At 46.5% G+C, this 20,547-nt stretch overlaps 1 protein-coding gene across 1 annotated transcript in view; it reads left to right on the top strand.

Annotated features, from left to right (window-relative positions):
* The window catches only part of loxl4 (lysyl oxidase-like 4), a gene marked incomplete at its 5' end in the record, with an annotated part of 78,261 nt that overhangs the window by 26,751 nt on the left and 30,963 nt on the right, over nucleotides 1–20,547 (top strand). Inside the window, 3 exons of the mRNA XM_080740099.1 lie at nucleotides 1,712–1,750; nucleotides 2,383–2,596; nucleotides 3,497–3,674. Coding sequence (XP_080596225.1) covers nucleotides 1,712–1,750; nucleotides 2,383–2,596; nucleotides 3,497–3,674 — 431 coding nt within the window. The remainder of the gene's footprint in view (nucleotides 1–1,711; nucleotides 1,751–2,382; nucleotides 2,597–3,496; nucleotides 3,675–20,547) is intronic.

Genomic DNA, 20,547 nt, shown 5'->3' on the forward strand with positions numbered 1-20,547 from the left:
GGCAAGGAGAGAAGTGCTTTGGTGAGACAGTCAAGTGTAAAAGTGGGTGGAGACCCAAGTCAAATCCAGTATTTTTAATGAGCTGTTATACAGCTTAACACTTAAATGCAGTTTGTTGGAAGTAAAAAAAAAAGAAGAAAAAAAGAAGTGTTATAGCAGTAATACCCAGAGATCATTAAATAAATACAATGAATATTTTACGTTTAAAAGTTTGCATAGATAAACTCAAGTGAAATGCTCAAACTGTGTTTTGCATGTCCAAACATGAAAGGTTCGTTCAATTTTTCAGGGGATTATGAAAACCATATATTTTTGGAAACTTCAGAGTATAACAAATCAGAAAATCCATGATTCCATTTGCAAAATCCGCAGGGGAATCTTTGACAGCTGCTGAAAGTTTGTCTCATTCACTTACTATACACTATACTATAAATACCCCCAAAACATCTGCTTAAAGTAGCATGTGAGGGGTGAAACTAGGGGTTTTTAATGATTCTGAATCCAATGCAAGCATTAAACATTTGTTTTGCATGAAAAACATTCCTTGGGCTAAAAACGGCCCGACAAAACTATGGTTTAGTGAAGAGTCATCACTTTTCAGAGTTTCGTGGGGGCAGATTTTTTGGGGGTATTTTTTTCCTTTATCCACGAGTTTCCTACGCCCCATAGTGCATTGCGCAAACGTCTGCACCGAGGTTCCGCCGCCGATTTACAAGCTCACAACGGGTTGCATCTGCGACGCGACGTGAGCTTGTATGTCTGCTGTTAAACCCGGAAGTTTGGTCCTGATAGTCTCCAGTAAACTCCCGCGGAAACTTGTGGATAGTATAGTGTATAGTAAGTGAATGAGACACACACTTTCAGCAGCTGTCAAAAATCCCCCTACGGATTTTGCAAATGGAATCATGGATTTTCTGATTTGTTATACTCTGAAGTTTCCAAAAATATATAGTTTTCATAATCCCCCGAAAAACTGAACGAAATTACACAAGCGACTTGACTAGATCTCTTTCTCATGTCCCTGGCACCGCCCATCACTTCTCCTATATATATATATTTATTGGCAGGAAGCAGTATTGTTTCCCCTATGTCTGGAATATTCAGTACTCCAGAAGACCATTCCTTCTCCACAAACGTGCGGACAGCCTGCCTAGACATTCCAGATGGAAATACCACTCTGTAGAAAGACAGACTGGAGGTTGAACTTGGTCAGGGGTCAAACGGTACAATACATTCTTGCTTGAACTATACCACTCGTATACCTAACTTTATACTCCCCACAAAGCCACAATGTAGTCTAGCGTGACGCTACTTACTTATATGGAATCATAGCCTCTGCTACCGTTTTTCTTTTGTCCGTCTGTAAAGTCAGTGTGAGAGCAGAGGGCATCGCTCGGTCATTGAGAAGCGAAATAAACCGAGTTTATTGAGATAAATGGTGTGTGTGAGTGTGAGAGAGAGGAGTTCGTCTTGTGTGGCAGGACTGCTGTACATTTTCAACAAACAACAGTTGCAGTATCTTACGTAGCTCACCTCTCGGGATGAAACTGTGTGTGTGCGTGTGTGTGTGCGTGCGTGCGTGCGTGCGTGCGTGCGTGTGTGTGTGTGTGTGTGTGCGTGCGTGCGTGCGTGCGTGTCAGAAACCTCAGCAAATATACAGAGCTGATGGAACTCACATTTCTTTCTTCCTTTCTTCTCTTCTCTCTGGTAGGAAAATCTGGGACACCAAGGTTGCAGATCCTTCAACAAGGTAAGGAAGAGGACACTCCTTCTAGTCACCTTGGTGGTCACCACACTTTACCTTACTTTAGACACATCATACATCTCATTGTGGTTACCATGGTTACCGGCAAACTATGGTCTGGCTTGGTCAGACAGTCAGGCAGAGTTCAGGTCACCACCTGCTGATAAGTCTGGGGAAATCTAAAATCAATGAATTGGCCAGAATAGAACAGCCAGTGACTGACCTATGATCGATGCTTTGAAAACAATTCATATCACCTCCCCAATCTCAAGGATGGGCCGATCCTAGATTTAGAAATCCAATTCTCTGGCCAAGAGTCGACTACTGATAAATGGATGTCCTTAATGATTATTACCATTGAATCCATTTAGGCCTGAAAAAAGTTACCTAAAAAAGTATTCCCCCCCATCTCAAAATACCATCTCAGATGTCCCAGGGATCCTGAGAAAGAAAGACTTGAGTTACAAATGTTTGCTTTAAAAAAAGATATATTCAAAGCTTTGCAATCATTTCTACAAGCACAAGCTTGTGAGCTTGTATATCTGCTATTTTCTAAGAGTTAAAGCATAACATCTAACATAACAAAGATGCATGTATAACTTATAGCTCTAACTTTCTGTCCAACTGTTTCCTCCCAGACTGAGCATCATGGCCAAGAAGAAGGGCTTCTGGGTAGAGAAGGTTCACTGCCTGGGCACAGAGGACAGCCTGTCAGAGTGCCACGCCCAGCTGTCCATCCCACGCAACCCCGTCCCGTGTAAGAGCGGCAGACACGCCGTGGCCAAGTGCGTCCCGGGACCCCAGTTCGCGCGCATATCCTCGGGGAGACCCCAGGCACCTAGTCCAGTGGTGGTGAGACAGAGTTTTTAAATGTTATAAACTTGGTAAGCTTGTAGCTCTGTTATTTTTGGAAAATAGGGCTGCCAAGGTTGATGGATTCCACAGTGTACACAAACAGTAGCCTGAGCTTGCACACACACACACACACACAATCTACAATTTAGGCATTTAGCAGATGCTCTTAATCCAGAGCGATTTACAATAAGCAAAGACAGCACAATGTAATACATCAAATGCATAGAAATAATAATCTAAAAACGTAGCTAAACAAGGAACCTGTTCAATAAAATCAATGAAACAAAACATCAACATCAATAGTCTGTACATCAAAGCTATACACACTATAGCGTCGATGTAGGATAGGATGACAAATTGAAAATGGCTTGGCATCAGTCTATTTAAAAATGCACACACAGTCACACACGCAGACAAACATGTGCGCACACTAGGGATGTTAACAATTACGGTAATCTAAAATGGATTAATTGCTGTTAAGAAATTATTCGATTATTATTATATATTTATTTTCAAATGTGATCTTAACATAATCACAGTAATCCTTAATCATATTCCATCATATTCAAGGGCTTTTGGAGAGAAATGAGACTCCATCGAGCACTGCAAAGGGGAGGTGTGTGTCTGTGTGTCCAGCTGAAGCTCGTTGACTCTCGTTGATTTCATATACATCAAGGCAATTATGTTTCAGCACCCATTTTAGGTTTAAAGACAAGAATTTTCCATTTGGTCCTAAAAACTCTGCTTATCATTTAATCAGTTAATCGATCGATAACGTTAACAACTATCAATTAATCGATAATTTGCAACCCTAGCGCACACACACACACGCACGCACGTACGCACACACACATGCACTCACACATTCTAAACGTTCCCCCTCTCTCTCACGTGCAGCCTGTGCGTCTGAAGTCGGGCCCCAGGCTGGGTGAGGGCCGCGTGGAGGTTCTGCGCGAGGGCAAGTGGGGGACCATCGTGGACCACCTGTGGGACCGCACGGCAGCCAGCGTGGTGTGCAGGGAGCTGGGCTTCGGATCCGCCAGGGACGCCCTGATCGGAGCCGCCATGGGACAAGGTGAGACAAAGCTCTTTATACTTTCTCTCAAGAGTGCTTTTAGGAGATCTTAATCTCAATCTGGATCTTAATCTGAATTGGCTCTAGTCACGGTGCAGTGACACGGGCGCTTGGAGATCTGTGTTTTTGCAGTGGATCATGACATTCCAGGCACCGTCGGAGGGACTTTTCCAGTCTTCTGCTTATCTGAGAACGCTGCGCCCGTCTGGCACTGAATGGCCAGGGGAAAGAGTGTGTGTGTCTGCATGCGTAAAGTATGTGCGTGCGTGTGCGTGTGTGTGTGTGTGTGTGTGTGTGTGTGTGTGTGTGTGTGTGTGTGTGTGTGTGTGTGTGTGTGTGTGTGTGTGTGTAAGCTGCAAATGTGTTGATCACAGCAGCCAGTACTTTGAGGTTCAGAGCAGGCCCTGTGTTCTCCTCCAGCTGTGTGAGACGGTCCGTGTTCCACCAGCCACCACCAGGCCAGCTGCCCAAACATCTTGCAGATGCAACGCAGCAGCGTTCGTCCACTATCGGAGGAGTTCAGTGAACTGCTCAGGCTCTCTCTCTCTCTCTCTCTCTCTCTCTCTCTCTCTCTCTGCAGTCCGTGGTGCCATAGCCTCTAAAGCCCTGGTGGTTTACTTTGGCACGGGGCGACTCGAAGAGTCACAGGCACGTATATCGTAATACCCACTTCCAGAAAAGCCCCCTTTTTTTCATCTGCGACCTGACGAGTGCTGCTGCTGCTGCTGCTGCTGCTGCTGCACTGATCCCTTTTCCTATCACTTTTTTCAAAATAAATGTTTCCCAGTCGGGTCTCTCCAGCTGTGCCGGCGGTGTCCACGCCCGTTAGCAGACATCAGGGACGTTCTGGCCATTGGGAAAAGCGGGACAACTCCCGAATGGTCGGTTCATTCCCGGGCCATTAGGGGAAAAAATTAAAATAAAATGTCAGCCTTCGTTCCATTTTGGGGGCTGGGCGGCCAACAAAGTAAACCGTCACTGTCGGGCAGAAACCTCCAAGTTTCAAATGTGTAAATTTTTTCGCAAAGCAAGGCCCTGCTTCATCATACAAGGAAGGCTGTCGCACAAAAGTAGTGAAAACAGCAGATCTACAAGCACACAACGCCTCGCGTGTAGATCTGCTGTTTTCACTAGTTTAAATCATTTTTAAAATGATAAATACAAAACAAACGGTTTTGGACATACACGGTTTTCACCCGACAACGGATGTAATTGGCCCACTGGCTTGTCACTTTGTCACAAATCTTTGAGTAGCAGCAGCGCTATAGAGAGAGATCTCTCTCTATAGCGCGCAATGAGGGCCTCTCCAACTCTTTTCCCCGGGCTGAATCAGGGGCCCAGCATGTCCCTGCTCCAGCTGTGCTGGCGGTGTCCACACCCGTTAGCAGACATGAGAAGGGCTGTTCCCCCCCGGGGGCCCGGGACGGGCCCTGCAGGGTGGAGGCCCTGATCACGCTGATTAAGATGAAATAGGAGCCAGGGACATGCTGGGCCTCTGATTCAGTCCAGGAAAAAGAGTTGGAGAGGCCCTCATTGCACGCTATAGAGTGAGATCTATCTCTTTAGCGCTGCTGCTACTCAAAGATTTGCCATTTCAGATCATGACCAGTGACAAGCCAGTGGGCCAATTACTGTACATGAGTTATATTTCGTTGTTGTCGGGTGGAAACCTTGTATGTCCAAAACAGTTTGTTTTGTATTTATCATTTTAAAAATGATTTAAACTAGTGAAAACAGCCGATCTACAAGCACACAACGCCTCGCGAGGTGCTTGTAGATCTGCTGTTTTCACTACTTTTGTGCAACGGCCTTGTATGATGAAGCAGGGCTTTACTTTGTGAAAATATTTACACATTTGAAACTTGGAGATATGAGGTTTCTGCCCGACAGTGATGATTTACTTTGTTGGCCGCCCAGCCCCCAAAATGGAACGAAGGCTGACATTTTATTTTGATTTTTTTCCTAATGGCCGGCCTGAACCGGCCGGGAATGAACCGGCCGTTCGGGAGTTGTCCCGCTTTTCCCAATAGACCATATTCACACCGCGGCCATCTTGGATCACATGACTTCCTGGGGTAGCAGCCTGCATTACAAACCATTGTGAACAATGGAGCGATGGTCCCAAAATATGAGTTCTATTCAACCAATTTCTTTTTACCAAATTGACAAATGGGCAGATGACAACAATAACATCAACATCCCCAAAATGATTAAATCGAAGGGTATATCCACAATATGCATGGTAGTTAGGTTGCAGTGTTACTCTGTACAAAGACTTGCTACAGTATGCAGACTAGTGCTTGCTCTGCCATCATATAGTTAATATTACTGTATTGTGATTTTTGCATATTAATCAGAAACAATCTAACAACAAATAGTTAATATGATAGTGGAGCAAGCACTGCACAGATAGCAAGTCTTTGTACACAGTAAGGGTGCAACCTAACTACCATGAATATTGTGGATGTACCCTTCTATTTAATCATTTTGGGGATGTTGATGTTGTCATCTGCCCATTTGTCAATTTGGTAAAAAGAAATTGGTTGAATAGAACTCATATTTTGGGACCATGGTTTGTAATGCAGGCTACCCCAGGAAGTCATGTGATCCAAGATGGCCGCGGAGTGAATATGGTCTATGGCCAGCACGTCCCTGATAGGAGCTCATGGTTTCTGCTCGTCCGGCTGCACCGGGGTTTTATTTCTGACCGCATCAGGAGGGAAGAAACAGTGGCGTTGTTGTTTTTTTATGCGCTGTGAGAAAAGTCCTGAGTGTTAATCTAAACTCTCTGAGAGTGCACAAATAGAACCAAATGCACCCGTGAAACGGGTGCATTTGGTTCCATTTTGCACTCTCAGAGCTCTACACACGTCATGACTCTGGGAAATAAGGAACACATGGATAAGTTAAGTACTTCCAGAGACGTGCAGAGGATGTTACAGAGGCAGGGGCTGACATTTCTAAAAGGGCCTTTTGGTGGAAATATTGAAAATAGCAAACCTCCAAGCTTACGGCGCGATGCGTTGTGAGCTTGGAGGTCTGCTATTTTTGGTGCTTGATACCACACTGAACTAAGCATTATCAAGTGAATACTGGAGATGTGGTGTAACAGCATGGATTTCTACACAGAGAGGGCAATTCTTTCAACATAGGATGCTGCATTCAAGTTCAGGAGAGTTTGGACAAGGCAATTCTCTTGAACGCTGCCTTCAGTTATGGCATGGAAAGAGGAGCATTTGCGTTTCTTTCACCATAGTGAAAACAGCATTCATGGTCTGGAGAGGACACTTTTTACAGACGGGTTAAAGGGCAGGGGCTCAAGCCCCCTTTGATGTCTATGTGTGCACGCGCCTGAGTACTTCGCTGCGTACAGATGATGTCAGTTTGCTACGTTGGCCGTTTTCCTGAGTCGGGACGAAAAAGCTGCCAATGTGGTGTTGAGGATTTTGGGGTTTAAAAAGGTGACTCCTCCTCCATTACCGTTCATCTTTGTTTGGTTTAAATCAGCAGCTTCAGAGTCCTGCGTTTCCTCCCAGATAGTTACAGCTCCAGCAGTCAGTCTGCAGCAGAGGTGTTGTGTAATTGTCAGGGAGGGGACCGACGAGGAGGAGGTTTTAATTTGATCCCGAAATAAGTTCATATTTCCTCCTGCAGGTCCAACCCGCAAGGTTTTTAAGAACCTGGTATGTGTGTGCGCGTGTGTGTGTGTGTGTGTGTGTGTGTGTGTGTGTGTGTGTGTGTGTGTGTGTGTGTGTGTGTGTGTGTGTGTGTGTGTGTGTGTGTGTGTGTGTGTGTGTGTGCACGCGCGCGTGTGTGTGTGTGTGTGTGTGTGCGTGTGTGACTGTGTGCGTGCACTTACACTTACACTTCTACGCATCTATATGTTTGTGCACGTGTCACACAGGCATGAGACTTTGTATATCGTCGTTGTCGGGCGGAAACCTCGTATCTCCAAGTTTCAAATGTGTGTCCGCTTTTTCGCGAAGCAAAGCCCTGCTTCATCAGACAAGGCCGTCGCGCAAAAGTAGTGAAAACAGCCGATCTACAAGCACACAACGCCTCGCGCCGCGAGGCGTTGTGTGCTTGTAGATCTGCTGTTTTCACTATAGTTTAAATCATTTTTTAAAACGATAAATGCAAAACGAACGGTTTTGAACATACAAGGTTTTCACCCGACAACGACGTTATGAGACTTTGTATATGCTCGCTTGTGTGCGTGCGTGCGTGCGTGCGTGCGTGCGTGCGTGTTGTATATGTGTACAGTATGTGTAGCGTTATGATGTGGTTGTGCAGCTGTAGATAAATACCAGCTTTGTTTCTTATTGCTCCTCAAGTCTTCCTCCTGGAAGTGTAGGTTTCCTCTGTACTGCTTCCTGAATGGAGGTAACAGTCACACACACACACACACACACACACACACACACACACACACACACGTGCGCGCGCGCGCACGTTTTCATAATGCCAGCCATGGCGGGGTTCAGACATCAAAGTGTCCTCTGGGCTGCCACTCTGTAACACGCTGCTTTTTAGACATTTTTACTGTCACATATAATTTTCCGCGCAGCTCTACCCGGAGGCCACATAAACACAGCCTATATATGGTGTTGGAAAAGAGATGGAATTAGACTCTCTGCAGCGGTAAGAACGAAACCTTTTCCTGAAAACGCCGGACAGGCGAGAATAAACCGGTGTGTTTTAAAAACGTAGAAGTAGAAGATTAAAGTACTTTTTCGAATACTTTTTTGGTGTGTATTCAGGGAAGCAGAGAGCAGATTGTAATCACATTAACAACTCAAACCCTAGTTGACTGGAGTGCCCCAGGGGTCTACACTAAGGCCCCCTACGTTTTAACCTCTACTGCGAACCTGTTCAGCGATAGTAGCCGATCTACAAGCTCACAATGCTGTTGTCCCCTAATGTTGACCCAAGAATAGGGATCTATTAGGTATCTAGGGATCTAGAATAGGGTTTATAACTTATTTCATTTCACCACTCTTCAACCTGGCGTCATTATAGGTGACATAATTCAGAAATGTACTATCCTTTGAGAGAGGGAGAGAGAGAGAGAGAGAGAGAGAGAGAGAGAGAGAGAGAGAGAGAGAGAGAGAGAGAGAAGGAGTAATTTTCCTATCTATAAGCTTGAACATCAGCTATTTTCGCCACACCATACAACTAAGTATAATAGGCTCTATCCACAGCTATATTGTAAAGAAATGGGGGTCCCTTCCATACTTCCTTCACAGGTGTTACCAATGATACTAATGAAGGCTCTGTTCCATTCTGCTCAAACAGAGTCAGTGTTACCGATGATACTAATGAAGGCTCTGTTCCATTCTGCTCAAACAGAGTCAGTGTTACCAATAATACTAATGAAGGCTCTGTTCCATTCTGCTCAAACAGAGTCAGTGTTACCAATAATACTAATGAAGGCTCTGTTCCATTCTGCTCAAACAGAGTCAGTGTTACCAATAATACTAATGAAGGCTCTGTTCCATTCTGCTCAAACAGAGTCAGTGTTACCAATGATACTAATGAAGGCTCTGTTCCATTCTGCTCAAACAGAGTCAGTGTTACCAATGATACTAATGAAGGCTCTGTTCCATTCTGCTCAAACAGAGTCAGTGTTACCAATGATACTAATGAAGGCTCTGTTCCATTCCGGTCAAACAGAGTCAGGGTGCTGATAGTGTGCATGTTGGCTCACTGGAAACACTCTGCTACACCAGTGGGTCTCAAAGTGTCCTTGAGGGGGTTCCAAATGGCCCCTTATTGGTCTGTAACTCTGAGAGTGTACAGATGGAACCAAATGGACCTGTACGGGTCCATTTGGTTCCATTTGTACACTCTCAGAGTTATGGTGATCCTTGAAATCAAAACGTTTGAGAACCACTGACTGTCCTACACTAAAGGGAACAGAGCCCTCATTAGTATCATTGGTAACACCTGTGAAGCAAGTAAGGAAGGGGCCCAATGTCTTCTACAAGATGGAGCCTATTTATACATAGAGCCTATTTAGGGCTTAAGTCTTTCATTCCCTACAGACCCGTTTCTCAGAGCGGCAGCCATAACTGCGGCGTCAAACGGCACCTGTGTGTGTGTGTGTGTGTGCGTGTGTGCGTGCGTGCGTGCGTGCGTGCGTGCGTGCATGCGTGCGTGCGTGCGTGGCTGTGCAAAGGCACCCTGCAGCTACACGGCATCGCCCTGGAAAAAAGGTCTACTCTACATGCACGTGTGGTGCTGTCATGGGACATCATGATCCTTTCCTTTATTACCGCTTTGTAAAAGAAAAAAACAAACAAAACAACAAAAAACAGGTTTATCTGTGATGGAGTCAGAGGTCTCTATGACCTCATGGTAGAGACGTTCGTGGGATGATAATCTGTCTGGGATTGGAGAGACAGAGCGCTGGGTGTGGGAAGGAAGGAACCCCCAGGCAGATCTGAAGGCTCTGTGTGTGACAGATAGAAGACGTGGATGACTGCCTATCAGTGTGTGACGGAGTGACGGCGAGGTGTGATATGAGGGCAGCATGCCAGCTCCACACACCTCACATTACCCTTATAGCAGCCTGCCTCTAGCAGGTCCACACACCTCACATTACCCTTATAGCAGCCTGCCTCTAGCAGGTCCACACACCTCACATTACCCTTATAGCAGCCTGCCTCTAGCAGGTCCACACACCTCACATTACCCTTACAGCAGCATGCCTCTAGCAGGTCCACACACCTCACATACCCTTATAGCAGCCTGCCTCTAGCAGGTCCACACACCTCACATACCCTTATAGCAGCATGCCTCTAGCAGGTCCACACCTCACATTACCCTTATAGCAGCCTGCCTCTAGCAGGTCCACACACCTCACATTACCCTTATAGCAGCCTGCCTCTAGCAGGTCCACACACCTCACATTACCCTTACAGCAGCATGCCTCTAGCAGGTCCACACACCTCACATTACCCTTATAGCAGCCTGCCTCTAGCAGGTCCACACACCTCACATTACCCTTACAGCAGCCTGCCTCTAGCAGGTCCACACACCTCACATTACCCTTATAGCAGCATGCCTCTAGCAGGTCCACACACCTCACATTACCCTTATAGCAGCATGCCTCTAGCAGGTCCACACACCTCACATTACCCTTACAGCAGCATGCCTCTAGCAGGTCCACACACCTCACATTACCCTTATAGCAGCATGCCTCTAGCAGGTCCACACACCTCACATTATCCTTATAGCAGCATGCCTCTAGCAGGTCCACACACCTCACATTACCCTTACAGCAGCATGCCTCTAGCAGGTCCACACACCTCACATTACCCTTATAGCAGCCTGCCTCTAGCAGGTCCACACACCTCACATTACCCTTATAGCAGCCTGCCTCTAGCAGGTCCACACACCTCACATACCCTTATAGCAGCATGCCTCTAGCAGGTCCACACACCTCACATTACCCTTACAGCAGCATGCCTCTAGCAGGTCCACACACCTCACATTACCCTTATAGCAGCCTGCCTCTAGCAGGTCCACACACCTCACATTACCCTTACAGCAGCATGCCTCTAGCAGGTCCACACACCTCACATTACCCTTATAGCAGCCTGCCTCTAGCAGGTCCACACACCTCACATTACCCTTATAGCAGCATGCCTCTAGCAGGTCCACACACCTCACATACCCTTACAGCAGCCTGCCTCTAGCAGGTCCACACACCTCACATTACCCTTACAGCAGCCTGCCTCTAGCAGGTCCACACACCTCACATTACCCTTACAGCAGCCTGCCTCTAGCAGGTCCACACACCTCACATTACCCTTATAGCAGCATGCCTCTAGCAGGTCCACACACCTCACATACCCTTACAGCAGCATGCCTCTAGCAGGTCCACACACCTCACATTACCCTTACAGCAGCATGCCTCTAGCAGGTCCACACACCTCACATACCCTTACAGCAGCATGCCTCTAGCAGGTCCACACACCTCACATTACCCTTATAGCAGCATGCCTCTAGCAGGTCCACACACCTCACATTACCCTTACAGCAGCATGCCTCTAGCAGGTCCACACACCTCACATTACCCTTATAGCAGCCTGCCTCTAGCAGGTCCACACACCTCACATACCCTTACATCAACATGCCTCTAGCAGGTCCACACACCTCACATTACCCTTATAGCAGCATGCCTCTAGCAGGTCCACACACCTCACATTACCCTTATAGCAGCATGCCTCTAGCAGGTCCACACACCTCACATTACCCTTACAGCAGCCTGCCTCTAGCAGGTCCACACACCTCACATTACCCTTACAGCAGCATGCCTCTAGCAGGTCCACACACCTCACATACCCTTACAGCAGCATGCCTCTAGCAGGTCCACACACCTCACATTACCCTTACAGCAGCATGCCTCTAGCAGGTCCACACACCTCACATTACCCTTACAGCAGCATGCCTCTAGCAGGTCCACACACCTCACATTACCCTTACAGCAGCATGCCTCTAGCAGGTCCACACACCTCACATTACCCTTATAGCAGCATGCCTCTAGCAGGTCCACACACCTCACATTACCCTTACAGCAGCATGCCTCTAGCAGGTCCACACACCTCACATACCCTTACAGCAGCATGCCTCTAGCAGGTCCACACACCTCACATACCCTTACAGCAGCATGCCTCTAGCAGGTCCACACACCTCACATTACCCTTATAGCAGCATGCCTCTAGCAGGTCCACACACCTCACATTACCCTTACAGCAGCCTGCCTCTAGCAGGTCCACACACCTCACATTACCCTTATAGCAGCCTGCCTCTAGCAGGTCCACACACCTCACATTACCCTTATAGCAGCCTGCCTCTAGCAGGTCCACACACCTCACATTACCCTTACAGCAGCATGCCTCTAGCAGGTCCACACACCTCACATTACCCTTATAGCAGCCTGCCTCTAGCAGGTCCACACACCTCACATTACCCTTATAGCAGCATGCCTCTAGCAGGTCCACACACCTCACATTACCCTTATAGCAGCATGCCTCTAGCAGGTCCACACACCTCACATTACCCTTACAGCAGCATGCCTCTAGCAGGTCCACACACCTCACATTACCCTTACAGCAGCATGCCTCTAGCAGGTCCACACACCTCACATTACCCTTATAGCAGCATGCCTCTAGCAGGTCCACACACCTCACATTACCCTTATAGCAGCCTGCCTCTAGCAGGTCCACACACCTCACATACCCTTATAGCAGCCTGCCTCTAGCAGGTCCACACACCTCACATTACCCTTATAGCAGCATGCCTCTAGCAGGTCCACACACCTCACATTACCCTTACAGCAGCATGCCTCTAGCAGGTCCACACACCTCACATACCCTTACAGCAGCATGCCTCTAGCAGGTCCACACACCTCACATTACCCTTACAGCAGCATGCCTCTAGCAGGTCCACACACCTCACATTACCCTTACAGCAGCATGCCTCTAGCAGGTCCACACACCTCACATTACCCTTACAGCAGCATGCCTCTAGCAGGTCCACACACCTCACATTACCCTTATAGCAGCATGCCTCTAGCAGGTCCACACACCTCACATTACCCTTACAGCAGCATGCCTCTAGCAGGTCCACACACCTCACATACCCTTACAGCAGCATGCCTCTAGCAGGTCCACACACCTCACATACCCTTACAGCAGCATGCCTCTAGCAGGTCCACACACCTCACATTACCCTTATAGCAGCATGCCTCTAGCAGGTCCACACACCTCACATTACCCTTACAGCAGCCTGCCTCTAGCAGGTCCACACACCTCACATTACCCTTATAGCAGCCTGCCTCTAGCAGGTCCACACACCTCACATTACCCTTATAGCAGCCTGCCTCTAGCAGGTCCACACACCTCACATTACCCTTACAGCAGCATGCCTCTAGCAGGTCCACACACCTCACATTACCCTTATAGCAGCCTGCCTCTAGCAGGTCCACACACCTCACATTACCCTTATAGCAGCATGCCTCTAGCAGGTCCACACACCTCACATTACCCTTATAGCAGCATGCCTCTAGCAGGTCCACACACCTCACATTACCCTTACAGCAGCATGCCTCTAGCAGGTCCACACACCTCACATTACCCTTACAGCAGCATGCCTCTAGCAGGTCCACACACCTCACATTACCCTTATAGCAGCATGCCTCTAGCAGGTCCACACACCTCACATTACCCTTATAGCAGCCTGCCTCTAGCAGGTCCACACACCTCACATACCCTTATAGCAGCCTGCCTCTAGCAGGTCCACACACCTCACATTACCCTTATAGCAGCCTGCCTCTAGCAGGTCCACACACCTCACATACCCTTATAGCAGCCTGCCTCTAGCAGGTCCACACACCTCACATTACCCTTATAGCAGCATGCCTCTAGCAGGTCCACACACCTCACATTACCCTTATAGCAGCCTGCCTCTAGCAGGTCCACACACCTCACATACCCTTATAGCAGCCTGCCTCTAGCAGGTCCACACACCTCACATTACCCTTATAGCAGCCTGCCTCTAGCAGGTCCACACACCTCACATTACCCTTACAGCAGCCTGCCTCTAGCAGGTCCACACACCTCACATTACCCTTACAGCAGCCTGCCTCTAGCAGGTCCACACACCTCACATTACCCTTATAGCAGCCTGCCTCTAGCAGGTCCACACACCTCACATACCCTTATAGCAGCCTGCCTCTAGCAGGTCCACACACCTCACATACCCTTATAGCAGCCTGCCTCTAGCAGGTCCACACACCTCACATTACCGTTGCCTCTAGCACAGACCTGGGCATTGTGCGGCCCGGGGGCCATGTTTTAGTCCAACTCGTAGCGACTGGAAAGACTACACTACTACTCGAGAATTTTAATAGGGATTGGGGAAACAAACTTCCTGAGCCATGCTTTGAAAGATGCTTTACGAACTAAATGTACCTTATCTTAATAACATATCTCTTACTTACTTTACTTGCAAGTTGCACGCATGCATGCGCGCGCACACACACACACACGGACACGGACAACCACACACGGACACACACACACACACACACACGCACACACACTCTGTCTTAGCGGGACAGTGTCGCAGAACTTGTACCAACCATAAAACCGGTTGACAAACGGAATAACGATTCGCTGCCAGCTGAAAAGTTCCACACAACGCGCTCAATTTCTATGATTTTACAACGGAGGCTTGGCTGAGGGACCATACTATATTTGATGACAAGAAAGTGACCCACAAAGTGGATTAGAGACATAGAAAAAGAAGCTTCCATGGAAAGAGAAACAGTAAAAACACATATTAATGTGCTTTAAACGGACAGGCTAATTTCAGAGAGGGGAAAAGGCGAGGGTTTCCCTTCAAACCGCTGACCAACTATGTGTGCTATTCTCAACAAGTATGTATGTGACATAGACTGTAGAAAAATATGGACGAAGCGAAGCCATTGGTTTCTATGCAGCGCAAATGGCCCTTTCTACCCCTTGGAATGGGTGTCGCCATCATAGAATTGTAAAAGCATCAGAGATGCTATTGGCTGCCAACAGTCACGTGCAACGCAGGGATACATGGGAGAATGTGGTCGGAGCCTCCCGAAATACAGCACACGAAGAAGAACACAGCCTGCTGGTATGAGTTTAGTTGGCCACGCCCCCCCGCAACTTTATCATTTATTTTAAAATACATTGCACCACATTTCGACAAAACGAATATGATGGTGATTGAAAGGCAATTTTTAACTAGCGATAGGAACCATACAGTATTCATGCAAATGTTAGTTAAGGTTAGAAAACGAAAGGGGAATATGAATGGGATCCAATGGAGGGCAATTCTTTTTGCGATCGGCCGGGGGGGAAAACAACGCAACTAGCGGCCAATCATAGGAAGTTTTAGTTCCGTATTGGAGTCATTTTAAATCGGCAGAACTATGCCCCTGGTATGTGACCATGAGGTACGCTGTTTCCATCACCGTGTTCTCTTTCTAATGCGTCCAATCGATCCACGGCGTCTTCCGATTGTAATTACAGCATGATCTGTGGCAGGGATGTCAAACTCAAATGCACAGGGGACCAACATTTTAAAAATGGTCCAAGTCGAGGGCCGGACTGGTTCAATGTTTATTCAAACGCGGGCTTGTGGTCACGGGCCCTCGATACGCGCCAATGCACTAGCAGTGCATTGTGGGACTTGTAGTATTATAGAGTGACACATTGCCTCAGCCTGATGGCATCAAAAGTCTAATATCTCCCCCAGTCCATAGAGATATCCCTTTGGTCTGATGGGTAAGATGTTGGACTTTCATGTGGGAGACTTTGGTTCGAATCCCAGGCATTGCATGTGCAATATACCAGTGGCCAGTGGGCCAGTTCTAATAGTAATTAAATATCATCCCACGGGCCGAAGATAATTCAATCACGGGCCTGATTTGGCCCCCGGGCCTAGTGTTTGACATATGTGATCTGTCGCTTAAAACACTTCTTAAGTAAGTATTTAAGTGGTGCTGTTCACACGTTGCAAGGGGATTCGGCCGATAGAAAAGTCTCTCTTTTTGCCCCGATTGGTAAATCTCTGCTGTGTAGGGGCAGTAGTGGCTTAGGGGTAGAGTTGCCGTATTAGAACACGAAGGGTTCCCAGTTCAAATCCCGGGCTCCCCAAGAGTTAAGGGCTTTGCACACGGACGCGTTTTTCAACCATTGCGTTTTTCCCGTTTGCTGCATGATTAAAACGCATTGGATTTGGTGGGCAAGGCTGTGCGGAATCCACACTGCGGATCCAAAAAGGAGTCATAAAAAGAGTCGAGAGAGTTTTTTTTACCGCATGTGACAAGATGCACGAATCGAACTGGGTTCGATCGGGGGAAAAAACGCACTGCCGCAGCCACCCGCCGCATGGCAAATTCGGAGCCGGTGTGCATGAGGTCATAGAGAATCATTGTTTTCTTTAAAAAAATGAAAAAGTCCGATTTATCCGTGCGAAAAAAACGCGTCTGTGTGCAAAGGGCTTTAGTGCCGAAGAGTCCTTGAGCAAGACTCTCTGTGAGCTGGTTGGTGATTTCCTCCGCCATTGGTGCTTTACAATCTCTTTAGAGCACCTTGTATGAAGGCGCTATATATAAATGCAACATTAACCATTTAAATCGCTGTCGCACGAAAGTGTAAAAGGCGCCGTGTTTAAACGGCGTCTAGACTCCACCCACATCCACTGCCTATTCTCCCAACTGTCATCATCATTACATTCATCACCGGCCGCCATCGCTGAGGTGGTAAATTACAGGGCCAATGTCTCTGCTTCTATTTCCTCATCCCGACCCACGTCGGTGTATTTTCTGCCCCGCTGTGTAATTTGAACCGTGAGGTTCATATATGCTGTGTGTGTACATACATATCGCTGTGAAAGGCACCGAACGTCTGTGTGCAGGGGCGTCACAAGGGGGGGGGGGGAGTGGGACTGAGTTACTAGGGCGGAGGGGCCTTAATTATTTTATACTTTAGCGATTGAAAAATAGCAGATATACAAGCTCACAGCGCGGCACCGAGTGCCACGCTTCGAGCTTGTAGAAGTCTAAACTTGAAAACGTGAAAACGTCTGCAAATCTTTGAATATATGTATTTTTTAAGCGAACATTTGTAACTCAAATTTTGCTTCTGGGGGGGGGGGGGGGGGGGGGTCCCTGGAACTAAATGTTTTGAGATGGGTGTCCGTGGCCAAATACATATCATTTTGGGGATCCTTGACATGAAAATGTTTGAGCGCCACTGACATAGAAACATAGGTTTTTCAAAAAAAACCTTAGAAGGATTTGAAATATTCAAAGATCAAAAGACTTTTCAAAAATAGCAGATCTACAAGCTCGCTTGTGTGAGCTTATATATCTGCTATTTTTCCAACGGCTAAAGCACAACATAACGCGTAATAAGGCGTTCCCTGTCTAAATGGGTTAAACCCCCTCTCTCCTATAAAGAACATTCATGGAGGGCCCGCAGTGAATCCTTGTACCCAGGGGCCCAGGTTTTGGTGTGACACCCCTGCCTGTGTGCCTGCATGTGAGCGTGGAATCAGGGGCGGCTCCGGTTTCATTTTCCAGCCCAGCGTTTCGGTTTTCCCAGAACTTCTCAGCACATGGTAATCATCACAGGCATTGTGTGCATCCTTAGGACACCTCGCCGCCATAACGTGGTCACAGTGTTTATCCTCATGAGTCAAACAGTAGGAGTTTAGAAGATCCCAGGCCGGTCCGCGGTCTCTTCTCTCTCCTCGCCATGCAGATATGATGAGGGGCGGAAGCGTGGGTTTCTGTTGGGCCCTTTAAACCCATTTAGGCCTGAACACATTATGACGCAATATTTTATGCTTTAAATATAAAAAAAAGCAGATATACAAGCTCACAGCGCGGCACCGAGTGCCGCGCTGCGAGCTTGTAGATCTGCTATTTTTAAAAAATCGTGAAAATTTGAATTTTGACCCGATTCTATAAGTGTCTTTTGAATCCTTCGAAGGTTTTTTTTGAACCTATGTTTCTATATGTCAGCAATCTGGCCAGCCATCGTCAAAGAAAAGGTCCTTTTCACTTAACTGGAGCTCAGTTAGTCTGTTCTTGAGAGACTACCGTGTCAGTGGTTCTCAAACCTTTTCACGTGAAGGACCCCCCAAAATGATATGTATTTGGCCACGGACGACCATCTCAAAATATCTAGTTCCAGGGACCACCCAGAAGCAAAATTTGAGTTACAAACGTTCGCTTTGAAAATACATATATATCCAAAGATTTGAACACATTTTCACAAGTTTTTCAAAAATAGCAGATCTACAAGCTCGCAGCGCGGCACTCGGTGCCGCGCTGTGAGCTTGTATATCTGCTATTTTTCACTGGTTAAAGCAGTCAATAATTCTAGGCCTAAATGGGTTAAGGGCAGCAGAACATGGTACCCACCCACGCATTGTGACCAATATGGAAGCAGGCCTGCAATCTGCCCCAAACCAAACGCAGGGAAACCTCCAAGTTATGGGCCCGCAATCTGGCAATCTATTCCTTTACTGTATATCTCAACCACCTCTCTTCTCTCGTGTGTGTGTGTGTGTGTGTGTGTGTGTGTGTGTGTGTGTGTGTGTGTGTGTGTGTGTGTGTGTGTGTGACACACGCACGCATGCACACACAGTGGCGTCAGTTCAGCAATTATGGAGTTATTATTGTAACTTATTCGTGAGAGGAGATTTCTGATGTTGAGCAGTTGTATATTAAGAGTTGTGCAGTCGTACCTCTGAATTTGCAGACTTGTATGATGGAATCTGAACGTGAAAAGGCAAAAAAAATACAAATCTCTGTCTACACGTTCACAAGTCGTCTTTTGCGACCTCGAATCCTTTTCTACACTTGCTCAGATTAGTTGAGACTGTTGTTCTCTATTTTGAAACATATTCCTTGATATGTTGATGCAATATTTGGCAAAAGCGAGCAGGCGACACTGAAAAAATGCGAGCATCTGCACATGATGATTCGAGAGGTTGCAAACTGACATTGTACGTGTAGAGAGTGTTTTTTTCCCCCTGCTCACGCACACATTTACTTTTACAGCCTCAACTGCCTTTCTTTGCGCTCGCAAATCCTCATGTACACATGCTCAAATGTGGTAAACTGTCGCTCACGATATTGCAACATAATTATCGATATGTTCTTTCAAAATCTGGCAAAACCGTGCAGGGGACACTGAAAAAATTCGAGCGCTTCCAATCTTGATTTGAGAAAGTGAAAGTGTACACGGCGATTTGCGAGCGTGTAAAAACTAATCTGAGCGCGAGCAGAGGCAAATTCGTGAGGTGAATCTGCTTTGCAGAATAATTTTGTTACGGAAGTGCGAGTGTGTGTGTGACTGAGGAGAAGCGAGAGAGCACAGGATCAGCCATGGGATCAGCTCTGCGCCTTGTAGGAACTGCAATGATTTTTCTTCACCACCCGGGGGAGCTGTTTTCAATGTGTCGTCAACTCCCCATATCAAGATCGCCTATTAATCAATCGCCAGATAATCAAGAACATTTATTTATATTATTACAAAATTAAAATAACGCCATGGTGAAACGTTGTTGCTGGGGAACGTGCAACAGTGATTAGGCACCGGAACGTATGAAAGGAGTATTATTATTTAGACCACACAAACTAGAGATGGGATTTATGGTTCTTTGAAGTGAGCCGGAACTCTGGGATCTGTTCCTTTCAAAGAGCCGTTCAAAAGACTGGCTCATTCTACTAGTTACTTTATAGATTTTGATTATAATTACAAATAACTTCAACCTTATATACATTTATTTCGGACATATATAGGTGCAAACCTGCCATTTGAAAATAGCTGATCTACAAGCTCACAATGCATCGCAAAGCGACGCATTTGTAAGTTTGTAGATCTGCTATTTTCAAAAGATTTTTCTGCTTTTTTCAAATGATTTTTCTACATTTTACTCATTGGGAAACCTGTGAAACAGGACATTCTGCATAGCCTAATGAGTAGGCCTACGTTTTAATATTGGTACTTTAAGTACATTTTGATACCAATACGTTTTTACTTTTACTCAAGTACATTAACATTCCAAACTTCTACTTGATTGCAGTATTGATATTTTTATTTAAGTAAAGAAATTGAGTAGAAATTGAGTGATTTACTGTATATTCCTTGTATATAGGCCTACTTACTGTTTGTTTAGATTTACTGTTTTCTTTTCTTTTTTTTCCCCCTTTTTCTTTACATATCTACTGCATAGTACTGTGTTCTATTTGTCTGTCATTCAATGTTATATGAGATACTTAAATGGTTTCCTGTTGAAATAAGCTTAGTCT

The sequence above is a fragment of the Nannobrachium achirus genome, assembly GCF_963921795.1.
Source record: "Nannobrachium achirus genome assembly, chromosome: 13".
NCBI lineage: Eukaryota > Metazoa > Chordata > Actinopteri > Myctophiformes > Myctophidae > Nannobrachium > Nannobrachium achirus.